This window comes from Phyllobates terribilis, unplaced genomic scaffold, assembly GCF_046119375.1.
Source record: "Phyllobates terribilis strain yellow unplaced genomic scaffold, ASM4611937v1 Scaffold_11__3_contigs__length_659146591, whole genome shotgun sequence".
NCBI lineage: Eukaryota > Metazoa > Chordata > Amphibia > Anura > Dendrobatidae > Phyllobates > Phyllobates terribilis.
In genome coordinates, this window is record NW_027362771.1 from 234,018,153 (window position 1) to 234,045,913 (window position 27,761).

At 41.0% G+C, this 27,761-nt stretch overlaps 1 protein-coding gene across 1 annotated transcript in view; it reads left to right on the top strand.

Annotated features, from left to right (window-relative positions):
* Nucleotides 1–27,761, top strand: part of LOC141165973 (transcriptional regulator QRICH1-like) — a 74,713-nt gene that overhangs the window by 37,904 nt on the left and 9,048 nt on the right. Inside the window, exons 4-9 of the mRNA XM_073652120.1 lie at nt 10,006–10,177; nt 15,408–15,562; nt 20,734–20,848; nt 20,934–21,042; nt 24,704–24,855; nt 26,689–26,779. Of these exons, the coding sequence (XP_073508221.1) occupies nt 10,006–10,177; nt 15,408–15,562; nt 20,734–20,848; nt 20,934–21,042; nt 24,704–24,855; nt 26,689–26,779 (794 nt within the window). The remainder of the gene's footprint in view (nt 1–10,005; nt 10,178–15,407; nt 15,563–20,733; nt 20,849–20,933; nt 21,043–24,703; nt 24,856–26,688; nt 26,780–27,761) is intronic.

A 27,761-nucleotide genomic window follows, 5' to 3' on the forward strand; every position in this document is an offset into this window, starting at 1 on the left:
CAGCCGCCCCAGAAATGGCGCATTCATAGGATGCGCCAATTCTGGCACTTAGCCTCGCTCTTCCACGCTGCCCTTGTGCGGTGGCAGGGGGTAATAGGGCTGGGGTTGATGTCAGCTTATAATGCCAGCTGACATCAAGCCCAGGTTAGTAATGGAGAGGCGTCTATAAGACACCCCCATTACTAACCCCATAGTAAAAGTTAAAAAAAAAACACAAACACCCAGAATAAAGTCCTTTAATTGAAATAAAGACACAATTCTTTATTGTTCTAAATTAAACCATACTTACCATCACGCCCATTCCAGCTGAAGCCAACGATCTCCTGCAATAAAAGTAAAATAATAAAGCAACCTCATCCTTACCTTTCCATGGTTCCCAGGACCGCATCAGCTCTGCTACATCGAGATGACAGGCTGGACCGCAGCAGAACGCTGCCATCCAGCCTGTCATCCCGCAGACACTGAGAAGCGCAGGCATGCTTGCGCTCCTCAGTGTCTCGCTGTGACGGCATAAAGATGAGACGACAATGAACTCAGCTCACCTCCTGGACGTCCGTCACTGACAGCGTGGGAAACTTCTACTGCGCATGCGGGGAGCAGGAGAATTTTCCCACGCTGTCAGTGACGTGCATGAGGTGAGCCGAGTTCATTGGACATGATCTCGGCTCATCTGGATGCCGTCACAGTCAGACACTGAGGAGCACAAGCATGCCTGCGCTTCTCAGTGTCTGCCGCATGGCAAGCTGAACGGCAGCGTTCTGCTGCGGTGCAGCCTGTCATGTGAATGTAGCAGAGCTGGACCGGTCCTGGGAACCATGGAGAGGTAAGGATGAGGTTGCTTTATTATTTTACTTTTATTGCAGGAGATCGTTGGCTTCAGCTGGAATGGGCGTGACGGTAAGTATGGTTTAATTTAGAACAATAAAGGATTGTGTCTTTATTTCAATTAAAGGACTTTATTCTGGGTGTTTGTGTTTTTTTTAATTACTTTACTAGAAATTCATGGCGGTCATGTCTAATATTGGCGTGACCCCATGAATTTCGGGCTTAGGGCCAGCTGATCATGCCAAGCTGGCCTTAACCCCTTTATTACCCAGTGAGCCACCGCACCAGGGCCCTGGATGAGTTGGGTACAGCGCCAGAAGATGGCGCTTCTATGAACGCGCCATTTTCCGGGGTGGCTGCGGACTGCAATTTGCAGCGGGGGGGGGGGTCCAGAAAGCTTGGGCCTCCCTGCGCTGCAGATTCCAGCCCCCAGCTGCCTAGTTGTACCTGGCTGGACACAAAAATAGGGCGAAGCCCAACGCCTTTTTTTTTTTTAATTATTTCATGAAATTATTTAAAAAAAAAAAGGGCTTCCCTATATTGTTGTGTCCGGCCAGGTACAAATAGGCAGCTGGTGGTTGGGGGCAGCCCGTTCCTGCCTGCTCTACCTGGCTGGACACAAAAATATGGCGAAGCCCACGTCAACATTTTTGGGAAAAATTAATTACAAAATTAATAATAATTTAGGGACTGCATCTTTATTAACCCCTCAATTGTCATTTAGTGTTAAAATAAAGGATTTTTTAAAAAGAAAATTGGCGTGGGATCCCCCATCATTATAGTCTCTAGCGGAGGTTAAGCAGACGGCTGGGGCAGATGTTTGAAGTCTGGGAAGGGGGTAATACCCACGGAGCTTCCCAGGCTACTAATATCAGCCCCCAGCTGAATACCTAGCCTTTACTAGCTATTAGAATGGGGGACCCCCCCAAAAAATGACGTGGGGTCCCCCCTATTTTAATATGTTTATGAGTGACAGTTTTCCTGCTATATACCTGCATGTCATAAGAATTTAAATTAAAAAAGGACCATGTTAAATTCAAATCTGTTTTTTTTTTTAATTTTTACCGGTGTTTGGTATGCGTTGGAAAAGGGGTAGTCTTATACGGTGAATATATCCTAAACTCTATATTTTAACAGGAAAGTAGGGGGGTCGTCTTATACACCAGGTCGTCTTATACGCCGGAATATACGGTAACTTGAAAATGAAATTAGAGTTTGTCAACCCTTTGCTTGAAAATACCAATCAGTTGTGAGTGGGCGACCTGTTTTATTTAAAGAACAGCGATCTCTCAAGTCTGATCTTCAGTACACTTGTTTGTGGAAGTGTATCATGGTGTGAACAAACAACATTTCTGAGGACCTTAGAGGAAGAGTTGTTTCTCATCAGGCTGGAAAAGATTACAAAACAATTGATAAAGATTTTGGACTTTGGTTTTAGTTTTATCTGCTGCAGCATCGCATAGGCTGAAAGATGTTGATGGATGGAGGGTATTGTAGCCAAAGTTTATGAATACTGAGGATAACCTAGCAGGAGCTCATCATTGAAAGTGTTGGTATAGTTGCAACAAAAAAGTATTTTATCAAGACTTCTTGGTTCAATACTACATTTTTCCTGTCAAGTGCAACATTTCCAACCGTTTATCAAGAGATCACCTTCACAACATTAACTCTCCTCACAACATTTGACGTACCCATACGTCGTGGTCGGATAGGCATTCCCGACCAATGACGTATAGGTATGTCATGGTGATCAAGCGCGGCACAGGAGCTGTGACCGCTCAATCTCCCCTGGGAACCCTGCTTACATGATAGCCGAGCCCGGGCTCTCACAGCCAGGAGCGGTGCCAACACCGCCCCAAGCTGTTTAACCCCCTAAATGCCACAATCGATATTGATCACAACATTTAGGAGGTTGGAAGAGGGCTCCCTCTCCCGTCTGATCGGCACCCCCACAACGTCATCGCGAGGGCCTGATCGTTGTCATGACTGCTCCGAGGTCTACAAGCTATGGTAAGTCTGCTAGACAATAATGAGAGCATAGTCTAAGAGGCTTCTGTCAGTGAAACACAGACAGGTATAAAGAATTACAATACTGCATTATACCAGCAATCAAAGTGATAAAAGTTAAGGTCCCATAGAGGGACTAAGTAAAAAAATAAATAAATAATTGTAAAAATATTTTTTGAAAAATCACAAAATAATAAAAAAAAATAATACTTTTTTACACGTATTTTTATGTAAAAACAAAAATAAACAAAAGTACACAAGTTTGGTACCGCTATGTGTCCGGAACGACCGGATCTATAAAACTGTCACACTAGTTAAACCCTTCATTGAACACCATAAAAAAATTAAAAAAACAAGGCAAAAAACTATGCTTTTTCATCACACCGTCAAAAAAAAGTGAAATAAAACGCAATCAAAAAGACGTATGTAAATAAAAGTGGTATTGTGGAAAATGCCATCTTGTCACGTAAAAACAAGGCGCCATACAGCTCCTTCAAGGACAACCCTTTCTTAAATTAAATGTTTGGCCCTGATAAAATAAAAAAAACGTATAGTGTCCTCTTGTGCTGGCTCAGTTTCAGCGCTGTCTGCACTTGTGGTCCTGGAGCTGTGATGCGGTAGAATGACACATGATGCCCGGCGCCCAATCAGCTCTGTCGACAATGTCCCCGCCTTCATACGAACTGAACATGAAGCGGAAGTCCGGGATCAGCTGCAGCCCAAGAGTCCTCTTCATGTTCAGTTTGTCCGAAGGCGGGGACAGTGATACCAGCGCTGATTATGCGCCGGGCATAACGTGTCATTCCACCACATCACAGCCCTGGGATCGCGAGTACGGAGAACCGAGCCGGCATGGGAGCTGAGTGTAGGTTTGTTTATTTTATAGAGGGCCGAACATTTAGTTTAAGAAGGGGTTGTCCTAGTAGTGGAAAAATAAAAAAAGCTGTATCTCACAGAATACAGTGATGCAAAAAAAATAAAAAATAATAATTATGTTTTATATAAAATAGTTTTTGTGTAAAAGAGACGAAACCTAAAAAACCATAAAATTATATAAATGTGGTATCGCTGTAATCATGCTGACCCGAAGAATAAATCTGCCTCATCAATTTTCACCACACTTGGAACAGCTTAAAGAAAAACTATTCCTGAATTGCTGGTTTTTGTTCATTCTGCCTCCCAAAAATCTGAGTTAAAAGCTAAAAAAGTTGTGCCTGAAAATGGTACCAATAAAAACATCAGCTCTCAAAATATGGTGACGCAAAAACTTGCTTTTGCAAATAAAAAGTTTTTTTTAGTATGTGATAGCTGCCAAACAAAAAAAACAATGATATAAATCTGGTATTGCTGTAATCGCTCTGACACGAAGAATAAAGCAGTCTAATCACTTATACCGCACAAGGAACGGCGTAAAAATAAGAACAAATTCTTGACCTGCTGTTGATTTGGTCATTCTTCCTCACAAAAATCACAGTAAGGGTATGTGCACACGATGCAGAAATGAAGCAGAAAATTTCTGCATCATTTCTGCATCTCCCTGGCAGAAAAAACGCATGCAGATTGTGCATGCGTTTTTCCTGCAGAATACATGCGGATTCACATGCGTTTCCGCATGCAGATTGACAAGCGCTTTCCAGGCGATGTTAGCATCGCCTGGAAAGTGCTTGATAACTAGGTCACACTGTATAAATCCATGCAAACAGCATGGATTTATACAGTGTGAACCGAGAGAATGTATATACTTACCTCCGATGGCCCGCGCTGTCCTGCTCAATCTGTTCTCCCTCGCCGGCAACTTTGAATTGAAAGACCTGCCGACGTCAGCGTCACGTGACCCGTCACATGACTCTGACGTCACCGCAGGTCCTACAACTCACTGCAAGTGCCGGGAACCAAGCGGGAGCGCTGTGCGGGCCGACAGATGGTAAGAATACATTTATTTTTTATTTTATTCTTCTTTTACAGCTTTTTTAATGGTACCTGGGTGTGGATGAGACTCTCCTCTCCTCCACACCCGGGTACCATCCGCACATTAGAACGCACCAATTACGCAAGTACAAATGCTGTCTTGCGGAATTGGCGCGTTCTAATGCAAGTCAATGGCGGCGAAATCGCCGCGTTTCCGCAAAATTAATTGACATGCTGCGGATTTTTGACCGCAGCGTTAACGCTGCGGAAAAATCCGCATCATGGGCACAGCACATGCGGATTTCCATTGGGGAACATTGCTTCCCTTCTACCATGCGTTTTTCATGCGTTTACGCAACTGCAAAAACGCCGCGGAAACGCATGAAATACGCATCGTGTGAACACAGCCTAAGGCTATATGCCCATGTAGCAGATTTGATGCAGAGCGTTTTTCCCTCTCTGGCAGAAAAAAACGCATGCAGATTTACATGCGTTTTTTTTCTGCCAGAGAGAAGCGTTTTTACATGCGTTTTCGCATGCATTTTTTCCAGCACTTTTCCAAGCGATTTTGAGCATCACTTGGAAAAGTGCTTGACAGGTTGGTCACACAATATAAATCCATGCAACCGGTATGGATTTATATTGTGTGACCAACTTAGATGCTTTAAATGCTGCATCTATAGTGTAAAAAAAAAAAAAAAAAGTTAAAAATAAAAAAACCTGTATACTCACCTCTCCAGTCTCCTCTCGGCGACGATCCTCTCTTCGGCGTCCCGCGGTGTACTGGCAGGACCTGTGGTGACTTCATTTAGTCAGCTGATGGTCATGCGACCATCACCTGACCGCTGACGTCAGCGGTCGCGTGACCATCAGCTGACTAAATGACGTCAACGCTGGTCCTGCCAGTACACCGCGGGACGCCAAGGAAAGAGGACGCCGGAAGCAGACCGGAGAGGTGAGTATACAGGATTTTTTTATTTTAACTTTATTTATTTTTTTTCACCGCGTGGTAGCCAGGATGAAGAGGAGTTGTAGTCTTCATCTTCGCGGTCGTAAAAACGCCGCAAAAACGCTACGTGGGCACATGGCCTAAGGCTCATGTTTATCCTGCACTCTACGCTGAGCACTTACAATGGGATTTCCGTGTAAATCTCTGAAATACATGATTCAGATGGAACCCACGATGAAAGATTCCCTATGGGGCAGATGGAGACACAGTGGACTCTGTCTGACCTTTGATCCGCCAGTGTCCGTCTTTTTAAGCGTGCTAAAAAGCGCAGTTGGCCACAGTTTTGTGCACCTCTGAAAATAACACTGCTGAACAGATGCCAGACAGAGTCCAGAGTAACTGTGTTGCCTCATTATAGTGGTTGGATCCATCGGACTTTCATCTGAATCACGTCACTTGAGACTTAGATGGAAACCCCAAAGTAAGTGCTCAGCGTAGAGAGCAGGATAAATGTGATACCAAATGTGTTGTAAAATGTTCCCAATAAAAGCTTCAACTTAGTCCACATAAAAAGCAAGTACTCACTCAGGCCCGTCATTTGTTAATGGAAATATAGGGGGCTTCCACAATACTGGTAACACAAAGCTTCTAGAAAAGTGAAATGGCTCCTCGACCCTCCCCCCCCCTCCTTTCCCTCCAAAAAAATCCACCTACATACTGCGCTTCCAAATGCCCTTTTTCCTTCTGAGCCCCAGTGTGCCTAAACCACATTTAGCATCCACATGTTTGGCAATTCCCAAAGCGTTAGAATTTTCAACATTGGGTCACTTGAGGGTGGATTCTGCTCTTCTAACACTTGGGGGCTCTGTATATGGAGTCCGCAATTTATTCTCGGAAAATCTCCGCTCCAGTAGGCAAATAGCTCTCCGTCCCTACCTAGTCTCGCCTTGTGGCTAAGCAGTGCTGTACAGCCACATAAGTGGTATTGCCACTTTCAGCAAAAATTGTGAGACAAATTTTGGTGTCATTTTTACCCATTTGCCCATGTGAAAAATGTAATTATTTTTTCTTCACTGCCCAATGGAATAGAATTCTGACACACCAATGGTGTCAATATGATCACTGCACCCTTAGATGAATTCATTGAGAGATGTCGTTTGTAAAATGGGGTCACTTGTGGGGAGTTCTGCTGTTCTGGGACCTCAGGGGCTTTCCAGTGGGTCATGGCACCCACAAACCAGAACAGTATAAAATCTGCACTATAATATGGCGCTCCTTCCCTTCTGAGTTTCTCACTGTCCCTGAACAGTTTTTCCTGATTTACATGTAGGGAATTGGCGCACTCAGGTGAAATAGCACAACAAATGTCCATTGTCCATTTTTTCTTATTAGACTACATAAACATTAAACATTTGGGACTAAAACAACATTTTATTGGTAAAAATGTAATTATTCTTTCTTCACCGCTCAATGGTAGAAAATTTTGTTAGGCACATGTGGCACCTCAGGGGCTCTGCCAATGTGACATGGCACCCTCAAACCAGTCCAGTAAAACCTGAACTCCATATAGCCCTTTTTCCCTTCTGAGCTTTGCACTGTGCATCAAAAGTAGTTTTTGACCACATTTGGGGTAGTGGCGTACTAAGGAGAAATTGCATAACAAATGGTACCTTTCAATTTCTCGTATTATCCCTTTTGAAAATTAAAAACTTTTAGCTTAAGCGACATTTTACTGGAAAGAAGGGTATTTTTTTTTTTTTTTTTACTCCGCCCAATGTTATGCAATTCTGTGAATCGCCTGAGGGTTAAAAATGCTCACTCCACCCCTAGATGAATTCCTTAAGAGGCGTAGTTTCCAAAATGGGGTCACTTTTGGGGGTTTCTGTTTTTTTTTTTTGGCATATCAGGGGCTCTTCAAATGTGACATGATATCCGCAATGTATTCCAGCTAAAATTGTGCTCCAGAATTCAATTGGCGCTCCTTCCCTTCCGAGCCCTGCCGTGTGGTCCAAACAGTAGTTTTTCACCACATAGGCGGTATTGGTGTACTCGGGATAAATTGCACAACAAATTGTATGGTCCATTTTCTCCTTTTTACCCTTGTGAAAATGATTAATTTGGGGCTAAAGAAACATTTTTATGGGAAAAAGTTAAATTTTCATTTTTTTCCCTTCCACCTTGCTTTACTTCCTGTAAAGCAGCTGATTGGTTAATGAACTTCTTGAATGTGGTTTTGAGCACTTTGACGGGTGCCGTTTTTAGAATGGTGTCACTTTGGGGTATTTTCTGTCATATAGGCCCCTCAGTCACTCCCAAAAAATTGTTTTTGTAAATTTTGTTGGAAAAATGAGAAATAGCAGATCAACTTTTAACCCTTATAACTTCCTAACCCTAAAAAATGATGCTGATGTAAAGTAGACCTATGGTAAATGTTAACTATTTTGTGTGACATAACTCTCTGATTTAAGTGCATAAAAATTAAAAGTTTGAAAATTGCTAAATTTTTACCAAAATTTAGATCTTTTCACAAACTCAAAAAATATCCACCTAAATCAGGGATGTCAAACTCAAACACACAGACGGCCAAAATGAAAAACTTGGACAAAGTTGCGAGCCAACCAGTATAAAGTATAATGGGCTTCACATAGTCCTCCATGCAGTATAATGGGCCCCACATAGTCCTCCACACAATATAATGGCCCCACGTAAGGGTGGTGGTTCTGGTGTCGCTGGCCAAATCTAACCTCCCTGCGGGCCAGAGTTTGACACTTGTGACCTAAATATACCACTACCATAAAGTACAATGTGTCAATGTGTCACGGAAAACAGTGTCAGAATCACTGGAACCACGTTAAACCATTTCTGAGCTATTACCGCATGAAGTGATACTGGTCAGAATTGTAAAATTTGGCCTGGTAAGGAAGGTGAAAGCTGGCTTGGAGGTGAAGGGGTTAAGGAACAGTTGCATCCAAATTTTTGGGCAATAAAGCCAAACAAATAACTTGCCATTAGAATCTGGGTCTCTGACCCAATTTTATTCTGCCTTCGTATTTTCGGCATAAACTGTTGATAGATGTATAAAAAAACAAACAAACTGATCTTTACTTACCCTTCCTGGGTCCAATGCTGCTGCTGCTTCAGTCTTTGATGGACTGCAGTGGTAAAATCACATCAACTGCACTGCCAACTTAGAAGTATGTTGTGAATTTTCAGATGGAAAGGAAAAACTAAATGGGGTAATACTAGCCAAATGACATATATTTTGGGAATAGTGACAGAATGATTAAAGATAATCACTAGACTGTACAATGCTGTAAAGGTGATCTCTTGGTAAATAGTTGGAAATGTAGCATTTACCAAGAAAAAAAATGTTATGAAAATTTAGAGCAATCCATTTTGAGCCGAAATGGTCTCGTACAGTGTAGTCTGTTCTCAGTGCTGATTAAAAGGAGAACATTTAAACACTGGAAGGCTGTATTATAATGCAACGCTAGCAGATGTTACTGTTGGTGTCCAGAACTCTTCACTACTGCACCTTCTAGATGTATGTGAACTTTCTTCTTTATACTACATTCAGTCCCTAAGTTAAAAACTAGATGGGTTCTGCAGATTTATAGCCTGAATTTCTATTCAAGATTGTACAGGGCCAGCAAAAAAAACAAAACTGTCCAAATAACTAATCACTGACCTCTCTGCTCACTGCATATTGTCTGGTTCTCTTCTTTCAGCCGCATCTCCGGCCTAATCCGTACAGGCCAGGACTTCTGGCAGTGTCCAGGCCTGGAGTTCAATGTGTTGTAAGGTTGTGACACCAAGATATGTGCCTCGACCTTTGATACCCAGTGATTTCCGAAGCCTGGGTGTGCCGCCTTTTTGGCCTCTTCACTATAGACCAGGACTGTTTCCAGGCCAAAGGTCAAGAGGTCACTGTGCATCATAAGGTCGCGGCGCATGTTATGGACGTCGCAATGTTAAAACATGCAGTGACTTCCGAGGCCTGGATGCAGATGGAAGTCCTGGCCTCTTGTGAAGGTCATACGTAAGTCTGATGTTTTGTAAGTCGAGGACTGCCAGAATTCATAGGGAAGACTTCAAAGGGGACATTGAATTTGTTTATCACACACCACACTAGCATTGTGTTTTACACTTTACAAATAAATGTTTTTGATGCTTAAAAAAATTAAATAGGTCTGTTATTAAGTACTCATGATGTTGAAAGCAAAAATTCTGCATGTTTGTTTTGTATCTAAAATATTCTGCTACTATTACAACGCCAAAATGTTTAATATTCGTGCTTTGTTCCCTTTGTTTTTAAGCCTCAAGGTGTACAGTGTTCGCCATCTGAGCCACAGCTGCGGTTACAAAATAATGCTAATTTTCCCTGCACCCTTAAGCCAGAAGAAGGAGCTTTGTTTTGGAAGACTTGGGCACAGGTTAAGAATGCTGAGACTGTAAAAGAAGCTGAGAACAAACCATCGTGGTTAGGAAGTATGCATACATACTAACATTTTGGCAGCATGTCTCAGAATCCTTTACAGAAATGTAATAATACATGATGATGTTGTAACAAATGCAGGTTTATGGTATATCTAATGGGGCAATAGACCAATGTTTCTCACTTTCTCTTTTTATTTTTTTTTATTTTGTGACTTTAATGGTGCATTTTATATTCAACCTTTTTAGATTTTTTTGCAAATTTAATTATTATAGAAACTCCTTGGCCAGAGCTAACATTATTAGTTATAGCCAGAAAAAAACTTTTCTTTTTCTATTACTCCCTCCAATAAAATAAAAAAAATTTCCATCAGAGAAAAAAAAATTATTTCATTTTTACGCTCCCCTGTTACAAGTTTGCCCAGGTCCATACTTCATGTTACCATCTTGACACAAAGGACGTCCTGCTGAGCCAGTTACAGCCTACAGCAAGTTTCCTCTGCAGGCATTCATAGGCCGAATGGTCATTTTATGTGAGTTGAGATAGGAACAGACCAGCAGGGACCCAATAAGTGTCAGGAGCTGCTTGACATCAGTGACTTATTGCTTCTTTCTTGATTTTTTTTTTTGAACAACCACCCCTGTCCAAGGATTATATCTGGTATTACAGTTCAGCTCCACCAATGATCCTGAACAGCAATACCACACATAACCTTTGGACAGGTGAGGCACTGTTTTTGAAGTAAAATAGCCTTGTTTTTATAATCTATAAAACCATTTAAGCAAAGGAGGTACCTTAATCTGCTAAATACTCTGTAAAAGGAAGTTTAACTGGAAGGTGAATTAGACAATCAAGTTAGAAGATCTGCTGCAGAGATCTTTACTAAGCTGATGGTTGTCACTTAACCAACTTTACTTTGTCCCCTTTCCACTCCAAACTCTGATAGAATAAAAGCACATATAATGGCTTGTGAAAGTATTCACCCCTTTGGCCTTTTACCTATTTTGTTACATTACAGCCTGTGTATAAATATTTTTGTAATCAGATTTGTGTGTGATGCATCAGCACTAAATAGTCTAAGTTGGTGAAATTAGAAAAATATAGGCTTAAAATAAATTTATGGGATCAAATAACTAACTAAACATTGTCGTGTGCATATATGGTCGCCCCTTTTGCTATGAAGCCCCTAAAAATTTCTGGTGCAAGCAGTTAACTTAGTCACATTGTTAGTGAAAGGAAGTCCACTTGTGTGCAATGTAAGTGTCACATGGTCTGTCAGTATATACACACCTTTTCTGAAAGGCCACAGATGCTGCAACACCATTTAGCAAGAGGCACCACTAACCAAACAACATCATGAAGACCAAGGAGCTCTCCATACAAGTCAAGGACAAAGTTGTTGAGACGTACAAGTCAGGGATGGGTTATAAAATAATATCCCAATCTCTGATCATCCCCCGGAGCACAATCAAATCCATTATCATCTAATGGAAAGAACATGGTACCACAACAAACTTGCCAAGAGAGGGCCGCCCACCAAAACTCTCAGCCCGGTCAAGGAGGGCATTAATCAGAGAGGCAGCACATAGACCAAAGGTAACCCTAAAGGAGCTGCAGAGTTCCCAAGCAGAGACTGGAGTATCTGTTCACGACCACAATAAGCCATACACTCCATAGAGGTAGGCTTTATGGAAGAGCGAGCAGAAAAACTTTACTTATACACAAAAATTGTAAGGCTCTTTCTGAGTTTGCCAAAAAACATGTAGGAGACTCCCCAAATGTATGGAGGATGGTGCTGATGAGATCAGACCAAAATTGAGCTTTTTGGTTACCAAAGTAAACACTCTGGCGACAAACCAACACAGCTCATCACCTCAAGAATACCATCCCCACAGTGAAGCATGGTGGTGACAGCGCAGGATGTTTTTCCGCAGTAGGGACAGGGAAGATGGATGGTGCAAAATAGAGGGATATTCTTGCGCAAAACTTGTTTCAGTCTGTCAGTGATTTCAGACTGGGACAGAGGTTCACCTTCCAACAAGATACTGCTAAAGCAACACTCGAGTGGGAAACATGAAAATGTTTTGGAGTGGCCTAGTCAAAACACAGACTTTAATCCAACTGAGAATCTGTTATCAGACTTGAAGATTGCTGTTCACCAGAGGATACCATCTAAAGCCCCCGTCTCACATAGCGAGATCGCTGCTGAGTCACGGTTTTGGTGACGCAACAGCGACCTCACCAGCGATGTCGCAGTGTGTGACACTTTGCAGCAATCAGGCCCCTGCTGTGAGGTCGCTGATCGCTGCAAAATGTCCTGGACCATTTTTTTGGTCTTTGCCCTCCCGCTGGTCAGCACACATCGCTGTGTGTGACCAGCGGGACCAACGATCAGGCCTGGTAACCATGATAAACAGCAGGTTACTAGGGGCACACACGCACTTAGTAACCCGCTGTTTATCATGGTTACCACTCTGCTACGGTGAGCAGTAACCTCCCGCTCACCGTAGCAGAGTGGTAACCATGATAAACAGCGGGTTACTACGTGCGCGTGTGCCCCTAGTAACCCGCTGTTTATCATGGTTAGCAACCTGCTCCTGCTTCAGCAGGCTGGTAAACAGGAGCAGGACATCGTGGAAAGATTCTTTCCACGATGTCGCTGCTCCCCTGATCGCTGGTGAGCCTGCCTGTTTGACAGCTCACCAGCGATCACATAGCGATGCAGCAACGATCCCTGACCGGTCGTATCGTTGTCGGGATCGTTGTAGCGTCGCTAAGTGTGACGGGGCCTTAACTTGAAGGAGCTGGAGCAGTTTTGCCTTGAGGAAAGCGACTTGCAGCTGTTATTGCCGCAAAAAGAGGCTCTACAATGTACTGACTTTAGGGGGTGAATAGTGATACACACTGAAGTTTTCAGTTATTTTGACCTATTTGTTGTTTGCTTAACAATAAAAAGAAAACCAAATGTTCACAGTTGTAGGCATGTTCTTTATATGAACTGATGCAAACCCTCAAAAACCCCAGCGAAATTCCAGGTTGTGAGGTAGCAAATCACAAAATATACCAAGGGGGTCAATACATTCGCAAGCAACCGTTCACTTTATTCTATCAGTTGTCTAATCATCTTTCTACAGGATCGTAGCACTCCTCTGCCTCTCCCCTATTGCTCCTTCTGTGGGAAGTGCATGGATACATTGCTGTTCTAGACTGGGCTCTCACATTCTGCAAGCAAAGGCAACTTTGTTTCTGTAGTGTTAGAGGGCCACAAGGGCTCAGAAGCCTGTCGGACTCCGTGATCCAACCAGTTTCAGAGCTACGCTTTCAAGCTCTATAGCAAATGCTTCGTTCTTAAGACATCAGCCACTGATGATCTGTAAGCATGGCAGCGAGCAATAAATTTAAAAATGAATAATCCCTCCATTAAGGAGGATTTTTAATAAAATATGTATTGCTTAGTCTCTTGTCTTTACGAGCAGTTTACAATTTTACCCATTTAAAAAGTTTAGCCAGCCTTTATGTGGCAGAAAGGCTTTACACATTCATTTAATGGCTATATGGCTCAGGTATTTAACTGTTAAAGGAGTTATCTTAACCCCCTTACGCCACAGCCAATTTCAATTTTTGTGTTTTTATTTTTTTCCTCCCCTTCTTCCCAGAGCTATAGCTCTTATTTTTCTGTCCAAATAGACATATGAGGGCTTGTTTTTTGTGGGTTGACTTATACTGTTGAATTACACCATTCGTTTTACCACATGGGAAAAAAAAAATAATCCAAGTGCTGTGAAATTGTGAAAAAAACAAAAAACAAAAACAAAACGCAATTCTAACATGGTTTATTGGGAATTGTTTTTGCTGTGTACATTTTGTGGTAAAAATGACCTTGCAATATGATTCTCCGCATCACTACGATTACGGTGATACCCAACATGTCCAGTTTTTTTATTTTAGTGGTAAAAGAAAATTTGAAGTTTTCTCCAAAAAATTTGGGGGGTTGTCGCCATATTTCAAGACCCGTAATATTTTTATTTTTTGGCCGATGCCGCTGTGTGATGACTTTTTTTTTTTTTTTTTTGCAGAACGAGACAACATTTATATTAATACAATTTTGGGATATATGTGACTTCTTGATCTCTTGTTGCAGCCTTTTTTTGTGGAATTACGATGACCAAACAAATTTTAATTTTGGCGTTCTTTAACCTTTTTCTATTTACCGATTGGGTTAATTGTTTTTATATTTTGATAGATCAGACCTCTCTGAACGTGGGCGATGCCACATGTGTATTTTAATACCTTTATTTTCAATGGGGAAAAAGGGGGGTGATTTGAACTTTGTGTTTTTCTATTTTTTCATATATTTTTAAAACCTTTTTTTTTTCTTGGTTTTATACTTTTCACTCTTATGGTTAGTCCTTTTAGGGGACTTGAAGATGCCATCATCTAATTGCTTGTGCTATATACAGCAATGCTATGGCATCGCTGAATATAGCAGAAATCACAATCTCCATTGAAGCTCAGCCACAGGCAGGGTTTCAAAGGAGCTCTGTACTGATAGGCTTGGTGGTCATCAGCTTTCATTACAACGCATTGGCGACATGCGATCACGTCATGGGCACCCTGATGGGCGAAGAGAATGATGCACATGTATGTGGGCGCTTATTAAATGCTGCTGTCAGAGATTGACAGCAGCATTTAACAGGTTAACCATGGCGGGCGGAGCACCACTACACCCGCGATTGTTAGCAGCAGGACCTGGCCATAATACACAACCATCATGTGTCTGGTATGGATCGGGCTCGTTGTGGGAATCCGCTCTATACACCCACTTCCGATATGCCCCGTACATGTACCACGGATATCGTGATGGGGTTGATGATTTCAGGGTCCCATATAAAATAAAAGCAATTGATACTCCCCTCCCACAGCGAGACCATTCTTGTGATGTTCGAGCTAATATTCTCTGTGAGTCTCAAGACATTGAGTCACTTGACCACTGCAGTTCATCAGAGAACAATGATTGGCTGCAGTCTTTGCAATGCTGTCAGAACCGATGTCCGCTCTGACAGTATTCTGAAGGGCTGCAACTGATCAGTGGTCGCTGATGGGCTCCAGGGGTCATGTGACTCAACAATGTCACGTAACCACCTGAGACTAGCAGTGCCAACGTCGCAGGAATGGTGACGCTCTAGGAGGCTACTATTGAGTTAGGTGTGTGTGAGGTACATGTGCACACAAAAAACCTAACACATCTATAATGAAACAATGTTGTTTTATTTAATTTTCCAGAAAGAAGACCTTTAATTTTCAAAGAAGACCTGCTGTCTGTGCCAATCGCTGAATTAAATTATGGATTATGTTTAATAACCAAAGAAGCCAAGAGGCATGATGGTTCTCCATATGATGCAGATATGATGTTTTATTTGCTCCTTTGTGTACAGAAGGTAGGACTGCTCTTTTATGCTAGCTTTAGAGAAATTAGCCATGACTACAAATGTTATCGGTAAACCAGTGTCTTTCTAAATTTCTCATAATTGAAATTGCAATGTCAACAGGGAAAGGTTATGGTATTATGGAAATCACAGAATTGACAGCCATATTAATGATATGCAAGGATGGAAAAATTTAAACAGTTTTCAAAATCTATTCAGTATTGAACATGGGCACCATGTACAGAAATACATGCCTTAGCATGCTGTTAGGGAAGTTATTAATGTTTGTTTGAATTATTTTAGGCATGCAAATAATCAAGATCTGCTGCTGGCAGCTCCCTTTGCAATTGCTGTCCAATGACGTTCCATATGTGTTCATTGGAGACGTAGCTCATTTGGGTCATGCAGACTGCTCACAGTAACACGATCAGCATTCTGCCTGATGTTGAAGAGTGGCTGTACCACCATCACCAATCAATGTAACGCCAACTGTTAGTCTACCTGGAATGAAAATTAGAGGAGCTTGGCACTGTAGCCAATAATCCTGGGATTAGTAATGTTGTGACATTCCCACGTTGCCTATGTTGTCTTGTCCGATTCGAAAAATGGCTCGTAGTGATCCATTCTGTATCGCAATGGAAATTAGATCAAATACCAAGCCTAAGGAGTCAAACATTGTGTACAAAAATAAGTATGCTGCGTTTGTGTGAAATTGTGCTGTGTGTTCACCAGATGGAGACTAGATGGTGAAATGGAAGTGTAATTTCTTTACTGATGAGTTTGGTTTTTGTCTTGAATGCATTGATGCCCTGAGATTGGTCTGAGACCACATGGGCAACCGCATGAAGAGGCTTTCAGGGAGGAACATTAACTCCTCTTACTCATGCATGGGACTGTGGTGGGGGTGGCACAATGTATGGACCCCTCTGATTTTCATTACAGGCACTCACAGTTCAGCGCTACATTGATTTGGTACTAGAACCAGTGGTATGGCCAGTTCTCTAAAGTGTGCTAGGAGAACAACAACTACTCAGTGGCACTGAGAAAAGACACATAGGAGTTGAATCATTAAAGCGCACCTGTCAGCAGGATTGTGCTCAGTAAACTACATACACTGTCAGGTGGGTGACATTACACTGATTAAAATGATACCTTGTTTGATGAAATCCATCCTGTGGTTGTTGTGTAATCTTCACTTTCAGTTTGGAGATAATGATACGCTCGTGCTTAGAACCCACCTCCCCCCCCCACAGGCTGCCCCTATCTGGTGCTTTGCTTATATATTCATCTGTATGTTCTTATGACAGCTCACTGTGCAGTCACTGACCTGCCTCTTAGTTTACCTAGCCTTGCACTACTAGATGCATTATGTAAAATAGGAGGCAGGTCAGTGAAGGCACAGTGAGCTGTCATAAGGGCATACAGATGAATGAGTAAGCAGCGCACTGGATAGAGTCTCCTCCCCTACCTCCTCTCCATCTCCTCCCCCACCCTCCCAGGCCGCCATGGAGCACGAGCATATCATTATCTTCAAACTGAAAGTAAAAATTACACAAGAACCACGGATTTCGTTAAACAAGGTATCATTTTAATCAGTGCAAAGTCGCCCACCTGACAGTGTATGTGGTTTTCTGAGCATAATCCTGCTGAGAGGTGCGCTTTAAGACTGGTGTTGTGCATGCCAGTCTAAATGAAGAGCTTACTGGAATACGATGCTCCAAATTCATTAAAAAGCATGAACTACTTTTTCAGTTTGGTGCATCTCTGCAGTAGAGTGTGCATTTTCAGAGATGCTACTGTAGTCCGGGACTGGCGTAGCATTTATGGTGTTAACTTCAACGGGCATAGCCACGGCCTCTTCTGCCCCTGCTTTTCTCCAGCTCGGTCTATTTTGACAGAGCAGCTTCAAACTGGCGTGAAAACACCAATGGTCATTTCCCAAAGGATTCATTACTTTTCAAAGTGTTTTACATCAGTATTTTGACGTAAAGTGTATGATGAATGAGTGCTATGAGGTGTATTAACAAATTAAGTACCCACAGGGCTGATTTACTAAAGCTGCCTAATTTAGCCAAGAGTGTCTTAATATATGCCAGATTTCTCAAAACAACTGTTAAACTATGCAATCTAAAGAAACACCAAATCAAACTTTACAACATCCTTTAGTTTGCTTACTTTGGTTAACCAAGTTACATTACAAATTTCAGTGCACAGGAACTTGTCTCTTCAGAGGAAGAGGACTAGAGCTCTAGTGCTACCTACAGGAAGTAGCAATCCTAAAAGTCAATAGTGACCCTTTAACGAGCCTTATCACATGACTTGGGATAGAATTCAGAACCAGAACCAGACACTGTGTTTTGGGGTACTGCCCCTCATCAGTGCAAAGTGTGAGTTCTGGTTTGGCTGGGTGAGAGGCGTCAGACCGGTATCTAAGGGGTAACATTTCTCCTTGCTGAGAGAGATATGTTAATCATGTCAAGGTGAGGAGACTTTTAAAGCTGCAATGCTCCTCTGGGAAATGTGCAAATTGTCTAACAGAAACAAAATTTAAGACCCATTTATCTACACCTTCTGCACATATCTAAAAACGTTGTGCTCTTACAAGAAAACAAACACTGTGGTGTATTCATATGTTACAAATTTGATGTGTTGGAGCCTGGAAAATGGCCAACTGTAATGTAACCATCCGAGCATCTTTGAGTAGATTGTGATGTCTAGAAAACTTGGTAAGAGCATCACTCAAATGTAGGTTCTTTCGTAAATAGTATTGGGTGACACAGGACCATGGGTATACTCTCTGCATTTTAGAGGCTCGACAATAGGTGAAAAAAAAAAGATCACTCCGCCTGGTGGGCTATACACTCTCCTAGGACATTAGACAACTTATTTTTACCTAATCTCCATAGGAGGTGGACATGCAAGTGTTTTTTTTTTTTTTTTTTTTTTTCTTCCTGTTTTTTTCCCCCAGGTGATCCTAATGTCCTTTACTCTGTTTACCAACCCAGGGAGGACACACTGTGATCTATACAGTAGTGTACCTTCCTGCAGATGCCATTTTGTCACCGGTCACCTGTCCACTAGACTGCTTCTGCAGCGGAGTATCAATGTCTTCCAAGATTCTTGCAAGACCACCAAAGGCAATACCCTGAGGGCTTCTCAAGAGGTTGGATAGGTGACTATAATTCTCCCCTTGTCCCCTCCTCCCACCACCCTCAACATCTATAAGACCTGTTTACGGTCTATCGCATGGGGTCTCCTCCACTTTATTTCCTCTGTACCACCCTTCCCCTGTCCCTTTCCCCGTCCCTTTCCCCAATCCTACTATCTGTTAGACTATTTTCACAACTTTACCCACCCCCAAATTTCTTTTCTACAGCCACTTTGGCTGTTTTTTTTACTCACTTTTCATGACTGTTTCGGACTCTGGCGAATTTTAGTGCTGTTTTCAGGGAGGATTTTGGCGGTCATAGGTGTCCCCTGGTACACGCTCTACCTTCTCTCTTGAGTGTTGGGGCCTCGTTCCCCACTCTAGAGATGCAGGTAGCCCCACAACCTTTTTTCTGCACTTAAGTTGGCTTGGTTCTATCTGCCTGGCTCATGATCAAGCTATTTACTTGTAGAGGGTTTGGTTTTCCCTGGTTTTGTGTCCAGGCTGGGATTGCATATCTGCTGGCACGGCGTCTTCCTCTTTTTTTTTCCTTTCCTGTCTCCTTCCTCTACAAGATTTTGAAAGCAATCGGACAAAAGATCCAGCTGTCTTAAGCCACTAGCACAATTTGGGGGATTTATTCCTGGTTTTACGGCTCTTGAACCTCTGCTGGGTACCCATGGGTGCTCTTCTGGGCTTATTTTCATTTTTTTCCAAGCGCCATGCGCTCTTCTTGGGAATTCATCCCCACCCACCCTTTCCTAGATAGCTACCCGTTGCATTAGTTACTTACTTTGTGCTGTGAGAAATGTCTGCCACGCGGTCACACAGGCTCCTTATATACCGAGGCCCTGTCCATATCGGTCTGGTCTTTGACCCATGTCATAAGTAGCCTAGCCTTCCTCTCTCAATCCATGAAAGGGGGCATGCAAAATGAGCCCAAAAGAAAGGCCCACATAGGGTGAGTATATTCGGACAGTAAAGTAAGAGTAATGAAAAAGGTGGGTGCTCACCTTATTGGGTTATGCGATGACATGCACAACTTCATTGTGGACAAATATAATCCAATGTGCAGCTACTGTCCTCGTCCCCACACAAAATTACATTACTCTGTGATGAGAGAGCCTGTAAGGGATCCATGCACATGTGCTGAAGTTTAGATCTAGAAGTCTTAGTGACTGGACGCTTACTGCTACACTACACTGTCCTATGATACAGTGTCTCCCAATGCTGTTAACAAGAAAATTCTATTCCTCTACTTATCTTAAAATCCCTTTCTCGTTGCATATGTTTGGGGACACAGCTTCCACCCCGTTCCTGGTTCTCTTCTCCCGGTTTCCATTCTGGCTTCATGTGGCTTATATGTTTTTCTTTTCCAGGTTCAGGTCCTGTTGGTTCCTGTTTCTGTTTATTCCGTTAAATATTTTTCCTAATCTCTGGCTTTATCTACTGCTGTTGACATTTTAACAGTTTCCTAGTGTCCAAGGAAAGCGGAAGGCAACCCTTTTTTTCACCTAGTGTCAAGCCTCCTAATATCAGGGCGTATACCCACTCTTCTGTGTCACCCAATGTATTCAGAAAGAAAGGGATTTTATGGCAAGTACGAAATCCAATTTTTGCATAGTGTTAGAATGATTTTGTAGTTGTATCAACCAAAAGTGGTCTAAGGAAGAAGGGCAACTGGTAAACTTGTGGCATAAATTGCTAAAAAAGTTAAAGGGTATTCCCATTTTCTACTACATTAGTATATAGCGAGTGTGGATCCTCATCAATAGAGGACTTGGATCAGTTTAAACAATTAGGCCCTGATGCTTGCTACTGTTAGTGGAGAGGTGGTCTGAATGCCTATTGATTTGTTTTCATATGCAAGAAAAATAACTTCTAAATGAATCCCAATACTGATAATATGCAAATTAATATTTTTTAGGAGCCTTTAATAGGAGGGCCAACTTAAATTGTAAGAGTTTTTAGGTGAAATTTAAAGTTGTTAAGCTTCTACCAGAAGAATAATGATTTTCTTTTGTTCCATTTCCAGCATATGTTTGACAACAACAGGATTGATAACATTTTTGCCGATCTTTATTATTCTAAATTTCTGGAAAAACTTCATGAAGTGCTTAAGGGATATTGCCCTCGAGTAAATCCATTTGGTAGGTTTATTTTAATATTTGTTCATTTATTGCTGTATTGCTGACTTAAGTATGTTAGTGATTTATGGATATTTCTCTTCCACAGGTTATGTAATATCCAGCTGCATTTCGGAAGAAATGTTGTGGGACTGTAAGCAATTGGGTGCCCACTCACCCACTACTCTACTTTTTACACTAATGTATTTCAACACCAAGTAAGCACACAAAGGAATTGTATGTTTTCATAGTCCAGTTTCAGTGGCAACTTTAATTTCTATTTTATCCAGTGATGATTTACACTTCCATAGTATTTTTGTATCCATTTATTTGTCACTAAAATAGTATAGGTATATTTAACAGAATGCACGGTCTTAATATATCATTTGGCTGTCTGGTAAACTTCTGGCATGGTTTTTGAGTTGACATTCAACTTTAATTCTTTATTGCTTGAGTAAATTCTTTGGTCTCTTAAATAGAATTCATAACCCCATGTCTGCTGAGAAATCAAATACAGCTTAAATATCTGATACTAGACCCCCATAAGGTAATTAATACCACCACAGTTATGTATCAGTGAAGATATAAATCTTCAACCCAAGAATCTTTTAAATAATAGAACATTTAACTGTGTCAATCCTTGTGTCCAGCTTCTTACATCACCAGCAAACTGCTGATTCCAACATTTCCATTTGCAGCCATTGCAGGACTAGATGTTTTATATTTATTTTTTATATTGTAGACAAATTAAAAATACAATGACATATCTTGCTGCTTTTTTTTTTTTTTAACAGTCAAAATCTTAACATTTGATGATAAAATGCAAATAAAGCCCCTAACAAGTGATAAAAGAACCCCTTCCTTTCTCTTATTCATGAAAATCAATGCCATATTTCTGATTGCTATCTCCCATATATATCTATTTTTTTTCTGCAATGCGAAACAACCTATCCGGTTAGTGGTTTTCTGTTACTTTTGAAAAGTTTACAGAACGAGGGGATCATTATGGAAAGAAAACAATACTTAGTACTGGAATCCCCACTGTTCCAGAGCTGTAGCTCCGATGGCCCCTGTCTGCATTGGAAATAACATCCCAACAGTCAATAACCTCATAGCTGATGCCACTGATTGACTGCAGCGGTCAATTGGCTGATGAATGGGACGTAATCGCACCGGTAGTTTTGTTCTGACAGCCAGTCACTTAGCTTCTGAAGACACACAATTACTTCTGGTCTTATCTGAGATTGCTGGAGCAGTGGTGGATTCCATTGGGAAGTATTGCTCCTTTGCCATACGAACTTCTACAGATGGACCGATCATAGTGAAGCTGGCTGGTTTAGTCTGCTTTTCCTGTTGTGAGCTTCTCAGTTGTGTCTGAGAAGATAGGAGCCGGCAGCCAGCCAGTGCAGCAGGTTGTTATATCTTTCTGCATCGGTCATAATCAGTGTTGACAACGATCAAGGCCTTTTAACTTCTTAGAAGCTACTGTCAATAGCGACAATAAACCTACGAAAAGTACTTCCATGCGAGAAGTAATTAAACCATAGCGACAGCGGCATCTAGATGGTTAACACCATTGGTACTGTGCAACCGGTAATGATCTGAGTCTGCCAGGTACGATGGCCTGTTTCTCCTTGTGAGAAGTATTGCATAACAGGCTGTGACAGTTTTTGTGCACTACAATACAAGTATTGAAAGTGCATGAGATCGACGATCAATCTGAAAAATAGTCAAGTCCTAAGTAAATAAGGGTCTAAGTTAACGTGGAAAAAAATAAAACAAAACACATTTTTTTGCCACTAAAAACACAGGTTTCATGTAAAACCAAAAATTTTATTACCACACCTATAATGACAATTGAAAACTTTTTTTTTTTTTACACTAATCACTGTAAACATTAACTTGTCCCAAACTAAAACAAGACTTGTTGTGTTTCTGTCAGCTGAAAAATAAAAAGTTATTGTGCAAAGAATATGCCAAAATATTTTGACTGTAGTTTGTAAAAGTAGCAAAACATAAAAAATATACAAATGTGCAATCACTGTAATCATATTGACTCGAGAAAGAAAATAAAAAATATTTTTGTACCTGAATCAGCACGGTGGCCCAGTGGTATGACTATTGCTTTGCATCGCTGGAGTCCCGGATTCAAATCCCACCAAGGACATCTGCAAGGTGTTTGTATGTTCTCCCCGTGTTTACTTGGGTTTCCTCCCACACTCCAAAGACCTACAGATAGGGAATGTAGATTGAGTCCCAATGGGGAAACTTGATGAAGTCTGTAAGACCCTGTGGAAAATGGTACGCTATATCAGGGTTCCCCAACTCCAGTCCTCAAGGCCCACCAACAGGTCATGTTGTCAGGATTTCCTTAGTATTACACAGGTGATAATTGCATCACCTGCACAGGCAATAATTCCATCACCTGTGCAATACTAAGGAAATCCTGAAAACATGACCTGTTGGTGGGCCTTGAGGACTGGAGTTGGGGAACCCTGCGCTATATAAGCGAGTGAAATAACTTTATTGGTCCTCTGTTTGGGCGATTTCTGTCATTTTGGGCATCTTTTTAGTCCAAAAATTGTGGTCGACCACAGTTACATGGATGTCTAAAAAGACTAGACCCTGCTAGTACACACCGAGATGAATTTTTTGAGGGGTGTAGTTTTCAAAATGGGGTCACTTGTGGGAGGTTTCTGCTATTTTGGCACCTCGGGAACTCTGCATATGTGATATGGCTTCCGCAATCTGTTCAAGCCAAATTTGCACCTCTTCCCTTCGGAGCCCGGCCGTGTGCCTAAACAGCAGTTTTTGGCGACATATGGGATATTGCCATGTTGAGGAAAAATTGTATAATAAATTTTGGGGTCCATCTTCTCCTATTTATGTCTTGTGAAAAATAAAATAATTTAGGCTAAAGTAACATTTTGTGGAAAAATGTATTATTTTTTTTTGCTTCCCAATGTTATAAACTTTTATAAAACATTTATGGATGAAAAATGTTAACTACACTTCTAGATCAATGAGGGGTATAGTTTCCAAAATGGGATCACTTGTGGGGGAGTTTCTGCTATTTTGGTACCTTTTTAGGGTGTATGCAGTTTGTTATTGCGACTGTAATTGATTCCAGCCAACATTTCTCTCCAAAAGTCAAATGGTGCTTCTTCTCTTCCAAGCTCTGTTGCTTGTCAAAACAATTATTAGACAAAATGTACAATTGGGGTAGGAAGGTTGAACTTGATGGACCTAGGTCTTTATTGAACCTACGTTACTATGTATATGGGGTATTGCCACGTTTGGGAGAAATGTAATAATAAATTGTGGGCTAAAGCAATATTTTAGTGGGAAAAAAAATCAGCATGCAGCAAGTGAAAGGTTAATTTGCTTTCCAACAGCAGTTTTGAACCGATTCAGGGGCGCAGTTTTTAAAATGGTATCACTTTTGGGGTTTTTTCCAAAAAATAGCCCCCATCCCCAAAGTCCTTTCAAACTCGAATAGTTCTGTGAAAAATAGGATTTGTAAATTTCCTTGGAAAAAAAAAATTGCTGCAAAAATGTTTAACCCATCTAGCACCCTAACAAAATAAACCATCGTTGGAAAAATGATGGTGATGTAAAGTAAATATATGGGAAATGTTATTTATTAACTTTTATGTGGTATGACTGTGCAATAAGGACAGAAAATTTTAAAGTTAGAAAATTCAGAATATTTTAAATTTGTCAAATTTTAAATAATTTCATAAACACTAATTTTATTAGCCTAATGTTACCACTGCCATGAAATACAATCTACATTGAATATGAAGAGTTATTACCACATAGTTACACATGTCAAGAAATGATTGCTGATGATTTGCATGTTTATTTGCTTTCTTTTAGGTACTTTGTCTTGAAAACTGTAGAGCAGCATTCACAGTTGGCTTTCTCCAAGATTACGAAACAGACGAGGAAAAACCCAGGAATAGGAAAAGACAAGAACTGTACAATTCGCTTTTTGCGCCTGTATGGACAAGTTCAGAGTGGCTTGAAAGGTGAAGAACTTTAAATTAAAGGGTTTGGTCACTACTTTTTCATTGATCATGGAGGTGTGATATCCAGCACACCCGCTGATCAGCTGTTACAGGCCTCAGCTGCAAGTTTTCTGATGCTGCTGGCACACAGCAGCTTTACCATTTCTATAGAGGTGCAGATCTGGCCTATATTAAAATGAGTTAGTCTATAGTTTTCCCGGCAGCACCTGATAACTTCCTGCTGGCATCGGTAACAGCTGATCGATGGAAGTACCAGGTTTCACAACCCAACTGAGCAGATATGAATAGGCCATCAATAAAAAAAAAAAAAAAAAAAAAGTGGCCAAACCCTTTGAAGACTAGTCTAGTACCATGCACAAAGTGTATTTAATGGTGTACGAGGGGAGTTTTTTCTTTTTTCCTGTAAATGTGTGACATGCGAATTTTGCAGTAAAGTTTCATACACGCTGTGATAAGCTGACATTTTAACAAAAGAATGATCCTCATCGATCACCAGAATGAGTACTAAGTCTGCTGTTATAATAAAGCTGCAGCTATGCATGCCCAAAACAGCTCAATTTAAATGACTGTTCAAACCAAACATTGATACTTGGTGCGCCATTTGTGTGGCTAAACAATTTGGTTAACCTACCTGTTATGTATAATATATTGTCGCCCATGTGACTCCTATAAAGCAGAAGTTGTCACTCAAGGAAAAGGAGGGTGGAGATGGATGTAAAACAAGTAAGTGGTCAAGTGCATAGAACTGTTTGGCTATGCCAAGGGTGCACTAAGCGCCTGTGCTTGGTTTGTATAATTATTTTGTGCTGACAATTGAAATTTAGCTGTTATTGATAAGGAAATGAGGGTCACAACTTCATTGGTGGGCATATCTGTGCACTTGCAGTCTATGGCTATTTGGTACTTTCTGCGGGGCATCGACACTTCCACTTTTTGATTGACAGAGTTGCTGCATAATGTCACCTCTGCTCTCTTATGTCAATCAAAAAGCAGCGAGAAGTGAAGGGGACCCCCAGCATAAAGAAGTTTCACCTACCATATGATGGATGAGAGAAAGTGAGTCACTGTTTTTGTTCAGCAAAAGTTTAAACATTCTCGTCTTTTATATAATAATTTTACATAATATTGATGCTGCTTGAGAATCTAACTGCTGGGTTATTTTTCTGTCATTGTTGATATGAAAAACATTTTCAATTTGTCATAAATTTTTACTTATCTGTTTTTGATGTGTTTTTACATATTAGAATGTGCCCAACATTTTGCTATTTTTGCTGTTTGCCATAATAATGACTTAAAGCATGAGTGGGGGACTTCATGCCCACAGGCCTTTTATGGCCCTTGATGACCTTTTAGTTTATCTGGCTCCTGGGCAGATTCCAGGGGACCGCAGTACTTAGACCCGCAGTTGTACTTTGCCGGCCCATTAATAGCTTCTTGCTCTGTGAGCACGTGCACAGTGTTCACTACAGGCGTGCAATGTAAGATTACGTCCTGACACCAGTGCCAGCGTCAGTACGTACTTTGTGGGCGGAGTTAGAGCGCAATTTGTACCGTCCCCAAAGGATATTATAAATATCCAAATGGCCGTTGGCAGAAAAAAGGTTCCCCACCCCTGCCTTAAAGGAAGGAAAAAATTGTGTGTTTAAATATAATGGCTTTATTAAGCCTGAAATATCTCATACAACTTAAATAGATGAAGCACAAAAATACATGCATAACACAGAACCAGTATTAAAGCATGAATACATAGGCATGATGTCACATGAATTAAAATGCTACATGAAATTAAATATATATTTTTTAAATAAACGTAAGACTTCTTTTGTTTTTTAGTTGCAGAAGAAACCTACGTAGAGCAACTTGAAAATCCAGACAACCCACTACAGTGTCCAATAAAACTGTATGACTTCTATCGCTTTAAATGGTATGTCCTAAACAACATTTTTTTTTTTTAAGTAATGGGTAGCCATTGCTCAATGCCGCCAAATGGGTTGAACTGGCTACTTAGAAACAGGTACTTTACACTACATATGGGAAATTTTATGTTGTGTTTAGATGGAAACCTACTTTTTTCCTGTTTCAGTAGTGCAGCTGAAGCTGGGAGAAGAGAAACATTTCCTACAGGAATGTGCTCCCCTCCTCTGAGTCGTGCTCCGATCCTCCTTGTAATTTAAAAAGACATAAATGATAATAAAGAGGCTTCATTTTCACACATACGCTAGGAACATAACCGCAGAAGTATGGTTGCCAAGGGCAACAGTGACATTTGTCGTAGAACAGTCTTTATATGCGGGCACTTTGTTACTTTATTATAGCTCTTCAGACACCTTGTCGTGTTTGCGCATTTCTGACAGGTTCTGTGTCTTATTCAAAGTATTTAGCAGCACAGACTAGAAGAACAGAAGGGCAAAACGCAAGAGTGGAAGAAATATTTGTATAGCACGATTGTCATCTCTAGTAATGGCATGTTGCCCGTCATACCCTTGGTTTCTCTTCAATGAACAATTTTATACAATCTGTAATGTGTAACTGAAACCTTTCTCTGTCATAGTGACCTAAGATAGTAGCTATATTATACATTTTTATTGTAGACCTCATATGTACAAGCTGCTGAGATGGTTGAGAAAGTTACCTCTGGGATTGAGTGGTATAGAAACTGTGATGTTACAATGTTTGTAAATGAACAGACCCCTAAAAAAACCTTTCAGTTTAGCCAATAGGGTTTGACTTAAAGCGTAACCGTCGTTTTAATTTTTATTTCATAAATCAATAGTACACCTGAAAATAAGCAACTTAGTAATATATCGTATCAGAGAAATCTTCTTCTATCTCTGCCAGAATTGATCAGTCATTATCAAAATTCTCAATTCTCAGGTAAAATCTGTATGCAGTGAAGACAGACTTTC